The sequence below is a fragment of the Xenopus laevis genome, chromosome 1L (genome assembly GCF_017654675.1).
Source record: "Xenopus laevis strain J_2021 chromosome 1L, Xenopus_laevis_v10.1, whole genome shotgun sequence".
Classification (NCBI taxonomy): domain Eukaryota; kingdom Metazoa; phylum Chordata; class Amphibia; order Anura; family Pipidae; genus Xenopus; species Xenopus laevis.
Window position 1 is genome coordinate 219,265,591 of NC_054371.1, and position 13,705 is coordinate 219,279,295.

At 38.8% G+C, this 13,705-nt stretch overlaps 1 protein-coding gene across 26 annotated transcripts in view; it reads right to left on the bottom strand.

The window, feature by feature from the left end:
* The window catches only part of nedd4l.L (NEDD4 like E3 ubiquitin protein ligase L homeolog), a 253,294-nt gene that overhangs the window by 22,155 nt on the left and 217,434 nt on the right, over nucleotides 1–13,705 (bottom strand). For 16 of the 26 annotated variants that reach the window (XM_041569986.1, XM_041570003.1, XM_018266680.2 and 13 more), the window contains 5 exons: nucleotides 11,234–11,431; nucleotides 6,230–6,307; nucleotides 4,808–4,862; nucleotides 4,654–4,710; nucleotides 1,937–1,995 (listed from right to left, as the gene is read on the bottom strand). In XM_041569986.1, the coding sequence (XP_041425920.1) occupies nucleotides 1,937–1,995; nucleotides 4,654–4,710; nucleotides 4,808–4,862; nucleotides 6,230–6,307; nucleotides 11,234–11,431 (447 nt within the window). The remainder of the gene's footprint in view (nucleotides 1–1,936; nucleotides 1,996–4,653; nucleotides 4,711–4,807; nucleotides 4,863–6,229; nucleotides 6,308–11,233; nucleotides 11,432–13,705) is intronic. The other 10 variants (XM_041569996.1, XM_041569998.1, XM_041570010.1 and 7 more) reach the window with 4 other exon arrangements.

Consider the following 13,705-nt stretch of genomic DNA (forward strand, 5'->3'; position numbering starts at 1 on the left):
ATCTCTAAATACCAGCATCCCCTTATTCACTTAGGATTCCTTCTGCTCCTCTAACTCACTCAGCCCCTTCCCTCTGGAATTTCTGTTGGCTACTGAGCATGCTCAGTTCTTCTCAACTCAGCTTAATAAACACACCCTCCAGTCTAGCAGCCAATGAAGAGATGGCATTGCTGGTTCCCAAAGAAACTCTGCTCTAGCTGTCTGCTCCTATTTTTAAATCCTAATTTTGCCGTAATAATCCTGAGCTCAGAGTAACTATTACAGTGCTCAAGCAATGCAGGTAAGGAGTCCAGAGGCAGGACATAGAGCTCATATAGCTTGAGTACAATGTCATGTAAGTTACAATTACCTGAAGTCACAATCACTGCATCAAAGCAGATATGTCACGAGCAGAGAGAGGAAATGTTGATTGTGTAAATGCATCGGCCATTACATGAGAAGAAAGGGGAAGGTAACTGACACCACAGTATCTTGTTGCCCTTACACCCTGGTGACTCACTAATAGACACGGTAATAAATAAATAAACCCTGTAATGTGAAATCCTGGAAATTGCAAAGCAACGCTGAGAGACCAGTTTCCCAGACAACCGCTGCAAAGTGAGAACCGCTTTGGTGGAAAAAGTACAAATGGAAAATTATTGGGTGAAAAATGGGATTTTAATTCAGCGTTCAAAATGTTATCGAAGGCTGAACAGAGAGAGAGAGAGACAGAGGAATCTCCAGCTGATATCCCAGACTGCTCAACACATGCTCAGCTCATTTTGGGTTTTATTTGCATGTCAGGGATCCCTCTACTCTAAGCAGTGAGTGTTGGTTAACCTGTTCTTTTAACAGTAATCTGGACAGTTGTTGGGTGATGTAAAAATGGTACACAGTTTACTATCGGCCTATTATCAGGTTTCTTTATTTTCCTTTATTACTTGTATCTATTTATGCAATTTTATGTAATTTTAAATATAAATATACATTGTTTTATGTCGGCACCATTTAAGGGGGCCTGGGTGAAACGGAAATTTCAATATACTGTAACAGGAGTACTGACAATAAAGATTTTTGATTGATTGATTAACCCAGAGAAAAGCTGATCAGGTCTAAGCCACGTGCACCTTGGGTTGCAATTAGGGATGCACCGAATCCAGGATTCGGTTCGGGATTCGGCCAAGATTCGGCCTTTTTCAGCAGGATTCGGCCGAATCCTTGTGTCTGGCCTGGCCGAACCGAATCCTAATTTGCATATGCAAATTGTGGGGAGGGCGGGATTTCACGTGACTTTTTGTTACAAAACAAGGAAGTAAACCAATTTTATGCCAGTTTTTCCTTCCCACCCCTAATTTGCATATGTAAATTAGGATTCGGTTCGGTATCCGGCCGAATCTTCCAAGATGGATTTGGGGATTCGGCCGAATCCAAAATAGTGGATTCGGTGCATCCCTAGTTGCAATGGCAATTGGTGTAGGATAACAAACCTTATATGTAATAAAATGCACTAAGTCTGCCCAGTAGCAGAAACCCATAGCAAACAATAAGATGTTTAAGATGTAGTAAATTCTACGTGGTTGCTATGGGTTACTGCACCAGGGAAAACTTAAATAACCCCAGTAGAGTCTTAGGGCTTATGTAATAAATGGTGCAAAGGTTGCTTCTGGTTTAGTAACCCACAACAAAAAGTCATTTCCTGCACATCTGATTGGTTGCTATGGGTTACTAGACTGGGCATTGACCCTTCCTCTGCACCTAGACATACTAGATATAGAACAAACCTACTAGAAAGGAAGTCTCTAGTCTTCGTCTGAACTACTGCCCAGTCAGCCTCACACAGTTCCCGTACTCGACACTTGGGAGCAAAGGCGGAGTAAGTACCATACATGCTTTAACGAAAGATAAACTAAACTGTGTGCGGCTCTGGTTGAAATGGAAATGGGTGTAGGATACTTACAGGACCAGTTATGGCAGGATTCTGAAGTCGCGGGTCTTCCCATTGGGTTATTTTGGTGTCTGCAATATAAATGCACAAAATATTATTACACCTGTTCTGGTACTTTAAAGGAGACGGAAAGTCGTTTACCATTTGGGGGTGCCAAATGTTAGGCACCCCAAGTATTGACTTACCTGAAACCCCAGGCTGGTGCTCCTATCAGCACAAAACTGCACTGGCCCAGGGTTATACCAGTGAGGACCACGATCCTCTTCCAGCTTCTTCTTACTTCTCGCGGCAGCGCATTAGAGTGAAAAGCAGAAAACTAAAAAGTCATCTTTTTCACTCTACTGCGCATGCGTCTGCCCTGGGAAATTTGTAGAAAGAAGAAGCTGTAAGAGAAGCGCATCCGTGGTGCTCGCTGGTATAACCCCGGGCCGGTGCAGTTTTCTGCTGATAGGAGCACCAGCCTACCAGTGGTTTCAGGTAAGTCAATACATTCACTTGGGGGTGCCTAACATTTGGCACTTGCAAATGGTAAACGACTTTCCTTCTCCTTTAACTACCACCAAGCTGAAGTGAAGGTTGTCTAGCGTTGCATAAACTAAAATCCGGGCAAGTTCTCTTTCTAAACATTCCCCAGGCATTATCAGGATCCTGACTATCATCATCACGTTCCGCAACCTTAAACCACCTACTAAACCAGTAAATCACAAGATGCTGTTAGATATTCCTATTTTAATATTCTGCATTCATTCCGGAAAATCACATGCTGAAAAAGGCTAAAAAAAAAACAAAAAACAAGAATGGTCCCTGTTCCCTGAAGTGGAAGTAATGGCAGATACAACCGGTAGCTCAGAGAAAGGTTTGGGTGCCTCTTAGTAAGAGATTGGTATCCATGGCTATTTCAAGCTTAAGCTCCCCATGGAGGCAAAGATTTCGAACGAACGATTTTAGCGAAGTCCGACCAATCTTCCGAAATTATCGTGCGGTTAGTGGGATTCGAACGATCAAACTTCTTATGATTTTCGGCCGACATCTGTCAGGAAATTGATCGGCCAGGTTAAAAAATCTTTGTGCAATGTATCTATGTTTGCAGGGCCAAGCAGGCAGCGCCCCTTTGTTTTCCTGGCAAATTGGTCTTTTTAGTTGATGGACAATTCGTCCGAGATAATCGTGCTCTCACGATGACGATCGGATCTTTTAAAAATCTCAACATCTATGGCCAGCTTTAGTCTAAATTCTAGTGAATTAGGAATGTTTTTTTCTACTGAGGCAAACTGTGTTATTTCCCCTCCTCTAATAGCAACAGGTAACATGGATAGATATGTGTATTTTTCAGTCTGATCTACCGGGTAACTATTGACATTAAAAGCCCTACACCACTTTCACTGCTGCGTGAGTACTTGTCGCCTTGGTTCTGGCAGGACTGGCACGGTAAAAACATTACATTTCCAGATAAATACAGGTATGGGATCTGGTATTTGGAAACCCGTTTTCCAGAAAGCTCCAAATTACGTAGACTCCATTTTATCCAAATAATCCAAATTTTTTTAAAATTATTTCCAAAACAAAAGCTCTAGTCCATTCATGTGGGTCTGTGATGAAACAAGCAATGGTACAGAAGCATGCCCTGATGACTGGGCAGTAAGGTAGAGACCTGGGCTACGTATGTCAACCTACTACTAGTATATTATTCTAAATCATTTTGTAGAAATTGTGGTGCAGGATGTGAAAGGAAAAAAAAAACCAAATACTTAAACACCAGAAAGAATCCCAAAAAAACATCTCTCTAAGGCCACTGCAGGTAGTCTTTATAACACTTCATGTTAGAAGTCTTATGTTTGAAAGAAAAAAAAAATGTTAGAATGTACAGATATATGTCACACCTCCTTCCGTGAGCACTAGCTAAGATCAAGTTGTGGGTGTATTAATGTGTAGAAAGCATACAACGCATGCTACAAGCAGGAAATCAAATTCAGAAGTATTATTTGGCCACTTTGTCCCAAGTGAAGCTTTAAAGGATAAGTAAACCTTAAAAATAAGTGAATATAAAATGAATGAGGGTGCTATTCTAAGCACTTTTGCAATGTACATTCATTATTTATTTATTTATTTTTAATTTCAAGATATTAAAGGATACATGTCCTGTTAATATGAAGGCATTTTGTTACAACAGCGCCACCTGCTGGTCATTTTCCCACCAGTCTGACCACCAAGTATTCAAGGAAGTTGTCAGGAGAAAGAAAGAGGAAAAAAATTAGAAACCTTTGTCAAATCTTTCCTAAGCAGAAGAACATCAGAGCAGCCTCTTTCTTTCTCCTGACAACTTCCTTGACTACTTGGTGGTCAGACTGGTGGGAAAATGACCAGCAGGTGGTGCTGTTGTAACAAAATTCATTCATGTTAACAGTACATGTATCCTTTAATATCTTGGAATTAAAAATAAATAAATAATGAATGTACATTGCAAAAGTGCTTAGAATAGCACCCTCATTCATTTTACATTCACTTATATAGAGGGGAAAGGGTATGGCACCTTAAGCCCGTGGCACTAATACGTTTCTGAACTTCTTTTCCATGTTCCCGGTGTAGCCCAAACAACGAATAAATAGACACTGTATTGCAGACATAAAGTCCATGTCAATAGGATTAAAGGAAAACAAAATAGAGGTTAATGTTTCACATAGCGAGGGAAAGGCAAATTCAAGCGATTGTCATGGTGAAATGTACTATACCGTAGGGGGGCACAGAGTTGCTGGTACCTGTGTCTCGACACCTCAACCCTGGGCTTCCTGAATAGAGATTGAAATCATACGGCTTTGAAAAGACTCTGAATAGCAGCACGTTGCTACGGCAGGGGTTGAAAGTGGCCAACAATCGCTTACTTACTGTGATCTATATAGAACGTCCGTCCGTCTGCGTGAATTCTTTCTTCCCAGCCCGGCTGCACAAGAAAACAAATTAGAATGAATGCACGTGCATTTGTCTGATGTATGTAACTGCTTTCCTCTTGCTTTACCTGCCCATCCTACTATAATAGTAGTACAGGTATGGGATCTGTTACCCGGAAACCCGTTATCCAGAAAGCTCAGAATTACAGGAAGGCCGTCATCCATAGACTCCATTTTATCCAAATAATTCAACATTTTTAAAATGATTTCCTTTTTCTCTGTAATAATAAAACAGTCGCTTGTACTTGATCCCAACTGAGATATAATTAATCCTTATTGGAAGCAAAATCAGCCTATTGGGTTTATTTAATGTTAATATGATTATTTAGTAGATTTAAGGAATGAAGATCTAAATTACAGAAAGATCCCTTATTCAGAAAACCCCAAGTCCTGAGCATTCTGAATAACAGGTCCCATACATGCACTGGTTCAGCTTACACTTCTAGCATTGCCTAATAATGCCCTGTCCTTTAAGCAGGCTGCATATACAGTATACTTTATTTTTCCTTCCATAGGCTTATATAAAGATATGTTGTTTGATATCAACGGGTGTGGCATGGCAATAGGGGGTGTGGCCCCAAGAATCTTGCAGAGTAAGTAAATCTTAAAAATAAGTGAATATAAAAATGACGAGAGAAATATTCTAAACATGTTTGCATTGTACATTCATTTTTTTTTAATTCCAAGATATTAAAGGATACATTTACTGTTAACATGAATTAATTTTGTTACAACAGCGCCACCTGCTGGTCATTTTCCCACCAGTCTGACCACCAAGTAGTCAAGGAAGTTGTCAGGAGAAAGAAAGAGGCTGCTCTGATGTTCTTCTGCATAGGAGAAAAAATTAGAAACCTTTCTCAAATCTTTCCTAAGCAGAAGAACATCAGAGCAGCCTCTTTCTTTCTCCTGACAACTTCCTTGACTACTTGGTGGTCAGACTGGTGGGAAAATAACCAGCAGGTGGCGCTGTTGTAACAAAATTCATTCATGTTAACAGTACATGTAGCCTTTAATATCTTGGAATTAAAAAATAAATATGAATGTACACTGCAAAAGTGCTTAGAATATCAGCCTTGTTAATTTTATATTCTCTTAATTTTAAAGGATTACTTATCCTTTAACAGACGAGTAGAATGTGAGCCTCGCAGGATGAATTACATGCAATACATACTAGAGATGTGCAAGTTGGGTCATGGCAGTAGGAAATGAATGAAAGAGCCAGGGCAAGACTTTATCTGCCGTATACACAAAACCCTACAACAGCCCTTTATATGAGAACTAACACATTCCCCCCAAATCTACTATGTGCTTTTGCTTCCCCTGAAATAATGAAACGGAAGAAAGAAGTACAGATACTTACAGGGAGAGGACCCAAATCATTCGGATTTAACGAAGCTTTGGTTCTCATGTGAACTGGAAACTTCAGGCGTGGATCCTCCTTTAAAAAACACAACAAAACCCTAAATTGCCGTTTTTAGAAAACCTAAAACAGCAGGATACTGTTTACTTTGTGTTTTGTCATTAAAGGGGTGGTTCACCTTTACGTTAACTTTAAGTATGTTATAGAATGGCTAATTCTAAGCAACTTTTCAGTTGGTCTTCATTATTTATTTTTTATAGTTTTTAAATTGTTTGCCTTCTGACTCTTTCCAGCTTTCAAATGGGGGTCACTGACCCCATCTAAAAAACAAATGCTCTATAAGGCTACACATTTAGGGGCAGATTTATCAAGGGTTGAAGTGAATTCGAGGGAATTTTCTAAGTAAAAAATTTCGAAATTCTAAGTAATTTTTTGGATACTTCGACCATCGAATAGGATACTACGACTTCGAATTGAAGAAAAATCGGTCAAATACGCGATAATCGAAGTACCGTCTCTTTAAATATACCTCAAATTCAATACTTCGCCAAATTAAACCTGCCGAAGTGCTATGTTAGCCTATGGGGACCTTCTAGAGCATTTTTCTAAGTTTTCGGAAGTCAAAGTAAAATCATTCGGTCCATCACTGAAATCTGTCGAATCGTTCGATTCGAAGGATTTAATCGTTCGATAGAACGATTTTACTTCGAACGCAGGATACCCAAATATGATGAAAAAAAGTATTTCAATTCGATGGTCGAATTTCTAAGTATTTTTAACTTCGAAATTCGACCCTTGATAAATCTGCCCCCCATTGTTACTTTTTATTCCTCATCTTTCTATTCAGGCCTCGCCTATTCATATTCCAGTCTCTTATTCAAATCAATGCATGGTTGCTAGGGGAATTTGGACCCTTGCAACCAGATTGCTGAAATTGCAAACTGGAGAGCTGCAGAATAAAAAGCTTAATAACTCAAAAACCACAAATAATAAAAAATGAAAACCAATTGCAAATTGTCTCAGTATATCCCTCTCTCTGTCATACTAAGGGACAGATTTATCAAAGGTCAAAGTGAACTTTCGAATGAAAAAAATTCAAATTTCGAGCTATTTTTTGTGTACTTCGACTATACTTGGAATAGTCCAAATTAGATTCGAAATTGCAAAAAATTAGAAAACTCGAATATCGAAATTTATCATGTACTGTCTCTTTAAAAATTCGACTTCCACCATTCACCATCTTAAACCTGACGAATTGCTGCTTTAGCCTATGGGGGACCTCCTAGAACCTTTTTGGAGTCAATTGGTGGACTTTGAAAAATCCAAGTTTTTTTTGGGGAAATCTTCTAATCGATTTTGATCAAATGTGATATTCCTTCGATCATATGATTCGAATTCGGGTGAATACGGACCTATTCGATCGAAAACTGACCTATTTGACCCAAAAAAAAACTTTGACTTCATTTCAGTTGGTCTTTTTGAATTCGAATTTCGAAGTTTTTTCAATTTGAAATTCGACACTTGATAAATATGCCCCTAAGAGTTAATTTAAAGGCGTACACCCCCCCCCCTTTGACTGTTTGAGCTTTCCAAGTACAAGCCAAGCCAAATGTACCTGTGTGTGTAATGCAACACATTGGGGGCCATTCACAGGGCAACTTTTGTAAATAACATTTTAACTTGGTTTTCTTTTCCGTGGGGGAACAGTTTCCAAAAATAAAAATAATTTTCACCAGTTGAAACATTTTTTTTTATATAATTTACTCTTCCCCCTTTCAAGATCCTGCTGATTTGACGCAATGAGATGTCAGGCACATACTTGTGTATATGGGATCCATTATCCAGAAAGCTCAAAATTACAGGAAGGCTGTCTTTCATAGACTCCATATTTAGCAAATAATCTGCATTTTTTAAATTGATTTCCTATGAAATAAAACAGTAATTTGTACTTCATCCTTACTAAGGTATAGTTAATCCATATTGGAGGCAAAACAATCCAATGGGATTTATATGAGGGATTATTTACTAAAATCTGAATTTATCTCATAATTGAATAAAAAAAGCTTGACCAAGCTCCCAAGGGTGATTTTGACTTATTTATTAATAAAATAACTCGAATAAATTGAATTGGAAAAAAAAAACAATAAAATGAGAGAAAACCTGAATCATGCGATTTTTCCCAAACTGCTTGAATTTTCTGTTTTTTGCTCGAAACCCCTGAATTTTTTGGATTGACGGGCTAAACCCAGCTCAAAACAACAATATTTTCAGATTTGTATAGGGACATCTCCCACTGACTTAATACATAACCTCAACAGGTCTGAGATTTTTAGATTCTGGATTTTTGAAGCAATGGGGTAAAAAAAAAAAAAAAATCAAGTTTTAGGGGGTTATTTATTAAAGTCTGAATGTCAAAAAATCCTATAAAATCCGAATTTTTTTATGGGGAAAAAAACTTGATTTTTTTTTGTTATTTATTATACCCCAAGGATGCTAAAAGTCCAAATCCAAAAAAACCAAAAAATTTGAGTTTTTGCGCCAAAAAGCCCGACCAGATAAATTTGAGTTTGAATGTCTGAATGTCAAAAACTCAAAAAATCCTATAAAATCCAAAAAAATTTATGGGGGAAAAAACCTTGATTTTTTTTTTTGTTATTTATTATACCCCAAGGATGCTAAAAGTCCAAATCCAAAAAAACCAAAAAATTTGAGTTTTTGCGCCAAAAAGCCCAACCAGATAAATTTGAGTTTGAAAGTCTGAATGTCAAAAACTCAAAAAATCCTATAAAATCCAAAAAAAATTATGGGGGAAAAAACCTTGATTTTTTTTTTTTTGTTATTTATTATACCCCAAGGATGCTAAAAGTCCGAATAAAAAAAACCGAAAAAATTTGAGTTTTTGCGCCAAAAAGCCCGACCAGATAAATTTGAGTTTTAGGGGGTTATTTATTGAAGTCCGAATTCCAAAAACTCGAAAAATCCTATAGAAATCCGAATTTTTGTTATTTATTATATACCCCAACGATGTTAAAAGTCCGAATGCAAAAACACTCCATCTCCAAGCTGTCTTGTAGAAGTCAGTGGCAAAGGTCCCATTTCAAATTTGAGGATATCATGGTCTGCACTGAGTTTCGGCCAAAAATCCAAAAAAATTGGGGGTTTCAATCGATTACATGAAAATTTTTAGAGTTTTAGGCATTAAACCCCAAAAATTGGGGGGGTTCACAAAACCCCACATTTTCGAGGTTTTTTTTTCAAGGTTTTCGAGGTTTTTTTTTTTTATTGTGTCTTTTCAAGGATAAATAATGTCAAATTGTGGATTCTAGTTTGGTCAGACTTTTTCTATTTAAAAAAATCAGATTTTGATAAATAACCCCCTTAGTAAATCATCCCAATGTTGAAATGATTTTTATCAAACTTATTGTATGGAGATCCAAATTACGGAAAGACCCCTTATCCAGAAAATGGTATTATCATCTCCACTGCTTGGCCCTTTAGTGAGCATGTGCAGGAACCTTCAAAAAAGAATAGTGTTTGGAAGAAGGGAGTGGATTATCCATAAAAATGGAAGCTTACGGTGCCCATTACACAGCTCTGGGTCGCTTCCCTTGTAAGAAAAGCAAACAGGACTTGGCAGAACAAGTATGTGCATAAAATGATTCCAGCAGAAATCCAGGGAGAGGAGTGAAGGCAAGAGGCAGGCAAGAAAGTCATGGGAACATCACTATGACCCCAATTAAGGTTCTTGGGCAGTATCATGGGTCTACAGCAGAAACAACTTGATTTGCTTCTCTGTGAAGCTGGGTATTGTACCCCTTCTAAGACTCTATATGGGCTAACATCATGGGAACATTTCTATGACCCAAGATACGTTTCTTGGGCAGTATCATGGGTCTACACCAGGCACAACTTGATTTGCTTCTCTGTGAAGCTGGGTATTGTACCCCCTCTAAGACTCTATATGGGCTAACATCATGGGAACATTTCTTTGACCCAAGATAAGTTTCTTGGGCAGTATTATGGGTCTACACCGGGAAGAACTTGATTTGCTTTTCTGTGAAGCTGGTTAATGTAACCCTCTAAGACTCTATATGGGTTAAAGTCACGGGAACATCTCTATGACCCCAATTAAGGTTTATTGGGCAGTATCATGGTCTACACCAGGAACAACTTGATTTGCTTCTCTGTGAAACTGGGTAGTGTACCCCTCTAACACTCTTTATGGGCTAAAGTCATGGGAACATCTCTATGACCCCAGTTAAGGTTTTTTGGGCAGTATCATGGGTCTACACCAGATACAACTTGATTTGCTTCTCTGTGAAGCTGGGTATTGTATCCCTCTCTAAGACCCTATATGGGCCAAAGACACGGGAACCTCTCTATGACCCCCAGGTAAAGTTTCTTGGGCAGTATCATGGGTCTACGACAGAAACAGCTTGATTTGCTTCTATATTAAGCTGGGTAGTGTCTCCTTCCTCTAAGATTCTATATGGATTACTGGATCTCTTAAGTTGGCTTTAATGGGCATCAAAATCACAGCACTGAGCTTTTGGGAATGGAGTTGAGTAACTGTGCTGCCACAAGTGATGTTGTAGGAAGGCTCACAGTGATACACTGCACAGGCTGTAGGCCAAGGTGGAAGTCAGGTTGATATCTGGGAATTTCGGCTGCTGCAGTCTAGCACCCAACTTTTCCTATATCTCAAGTGAAAGAAACATGAAAGTTGTACTGGTGCTGTACCACCAAAAATGTCATATTTTTAAAGAAAAGAGATGTCATCCCCAGTGTTTTCATCACTGGTTGTAGCCACAAAGTATATTTAGGAGGTGAAACTTCAGTTAATAGGGTTTGTTTTATCATGAAACATTTTTATCGGTCAACCCCCATTCATTATCACACCCCAAGCCCAGCATCACATGCATACTCCAACCCAAAACACTGAAGCCCCTTTGAATTCAGAATAGAATACGAAGACCCGAGAAGGCCACAAAGCGTAATGCTTACCCATGTGGTGGTTTTTGTGTTATGGTCAATAAAGAATGGTCTGCCATTGGGTGCTATTCTCATCTCCCAGCCCGGTGGTAAGAAGCTCTGGGCCCCTTTGTGCTGTGGTTTTGGAGAATGATAGGGTGATGGTTGTGGAGACTGTGGGTTGGACAAGGTGTCCTTCACTGCTCTGCGCACGGGGAAGTCTTTTGCGCCCTGTACGGTTAAACACAATGCAGACGTAACTGGGATTAATTTCATTAGTACTATGAGAGAGAGTCGTGCAGAACAGTTAGCTAACAGAGCTCACATTCTAAATTCAAAGAGGAAAAAGAAAATAAAGCTGCGTAATCTCGCCAGTTAATCTCTGTATAGAGGTCCCTTATGCCATAAAAGCTTGTCATGCCAAACCTATCAAACGGCATTTATGATAAATGATCATTACTAGTTAGTCCAGTTAATATATTTTACCTGGCACAGTGCAGCTAGGAATAGGGAAACACTAGTACAGTGAATCTACAATAAAGGAAATGGTGCAACCAACTCATACTCACTAAAGTGAAAACAATCTTATAAGTCAATAATGGGAACGGAAGGGCATACTCACAGTTCGCCTCAGTTCAAAGGCGCCTGTGCAGCAAATGGAAACCAAAAATTGTGAGTGCCTCCAAAAATTAAAAAAAAATACAAAAAGTTTATTAGGACATGTTGGGACGAGGCCTAATGCGTTTCGTACCTATCCGGGCACTTACTCATAGGACATGTTGGGACGAGGCCTTAAGCGTTTCGTGCCTATTCAGGCACTTACTCATATGAGTAAGTGCCTGAATAGGCACGAAACGCGTTAGGCCTCATCCCAACATGTCCTAATAAACTTTTTGTACTCTTTTAATTATTGTTTATTGATTTTTGGAGGCACTCACAAATTTTGGTTTCTATTTTCAACACTAGTATAGTGGGCAACTCTCACAACAAATCATTTGGTTTTGGCATCAGAGTTGCTACTTATAATATTGATGGAAATGACTTGCAGAATTTAGTGGCAGCCTGCTGTGCCTCCTCCCAATTATGATAATCAGATCAGACTGCAAAAGTTCAACAGATCAGAATACAATTAAAATTTTAGGTGTAACCTGACTGATAATGGAGATTATACTTGTAACCTATATGTCAAAGTGGCTGAAACTCTGCCATAAACAATTTTAAGCAATATAGTGATTTGGGTGGGTGGAGGGCAATTGCACCCTGCCTTCCATTTTTTAGATGACCCCATAAAGTTGAACATTCACGGGCCAATAAAAGCTATTGCCAGACTAAGAGGCTGCTTATTGACCTGTGTAGGGAGCTTGATCGGATGAGTTTAAAAATGTCTTTAGAACGAGGACCGCATTGGGTTGTTGATGTGATCCTAGCTTCGACAGCCTGTATTACCATTGTTGTGATCCAATTGATAGACCCTACGGACCAACAACCAAATCAATCCAATATCACCTAACTAAATGTGGGCATATCGGGGACAGACCTTCAAGTGTATGGCCAGCTTAAAGGGATCCTGTCATTGGAAAACATGTTTTTTTCAAAATGCATCAGATAATAGTGCTACTCCAGCAGAATTCTGCACTGAAATCCATTTCTCAAAAGAGCAAACAGATTTTTTTATATTCAATTTTGAATTCTGACATGGGGCTAGACATTTTGTAAATTTCCCAGCTGCCCCTGGTCATGTGACTTGTGCCTGCACTTTAGGAGAGAAATGCTTTCTGGCAGGCTGCTGTTTTTCCTTCTCAATGTAACTGAATGTGTCTCAGTGGGACATGGGTTTTTACTATTGAGTGTTGTTCTTAGATCTACCAGGCAGCTGTTATCTTGTGTTAGGGAGCTGTTTTCTGGTTACCTTCCCATTGTTCTGTTGTTGCTGCTGGGGGGAAAAGGGAGGGGGGTGATATCACTCCAACTTGCAGTACAGCAGTAAAGAGTTTATCATCACATGACTTGGGGCAGCTGGGAAATTGACAATATGTCTAGCCCCATGTCAGATTTCAAAATTGAATATAAAAAAATCTGTTTGCTCTTTTGAGAAATGGATTTCAGTGCAAAATTCTGCTGGAGCAGCACTATTAACTGATTCATTTAGAATTTTTTTTTCCCATGACAGTATCCCTTTAAGTCTCCAAAACATGATTGGGCCGATCAGAACTAAATAGGCAGAAAAAAAAATCCAAGAGTGTCCCGTTCTCAATGATAATAACAAAAACACACAAATAAATAGATAAAATGTCAAAAATATCCTCAAAATTTGAGGACCCTCCAGAGACTTTAGGTTTTAGTTTATCTCCCTTTTATCTTTCATCAGTTTTAAAAGTTAAGCTTAGTCTGTCATTTCTACAATTCAAACAGTTACCAAAACAGATATAAGAATACCCTACAAAGTAAGGAGACACCAGAATTTTACCCACAACTCAAAGTGTTGGAAGTTACTGTTGTATCACC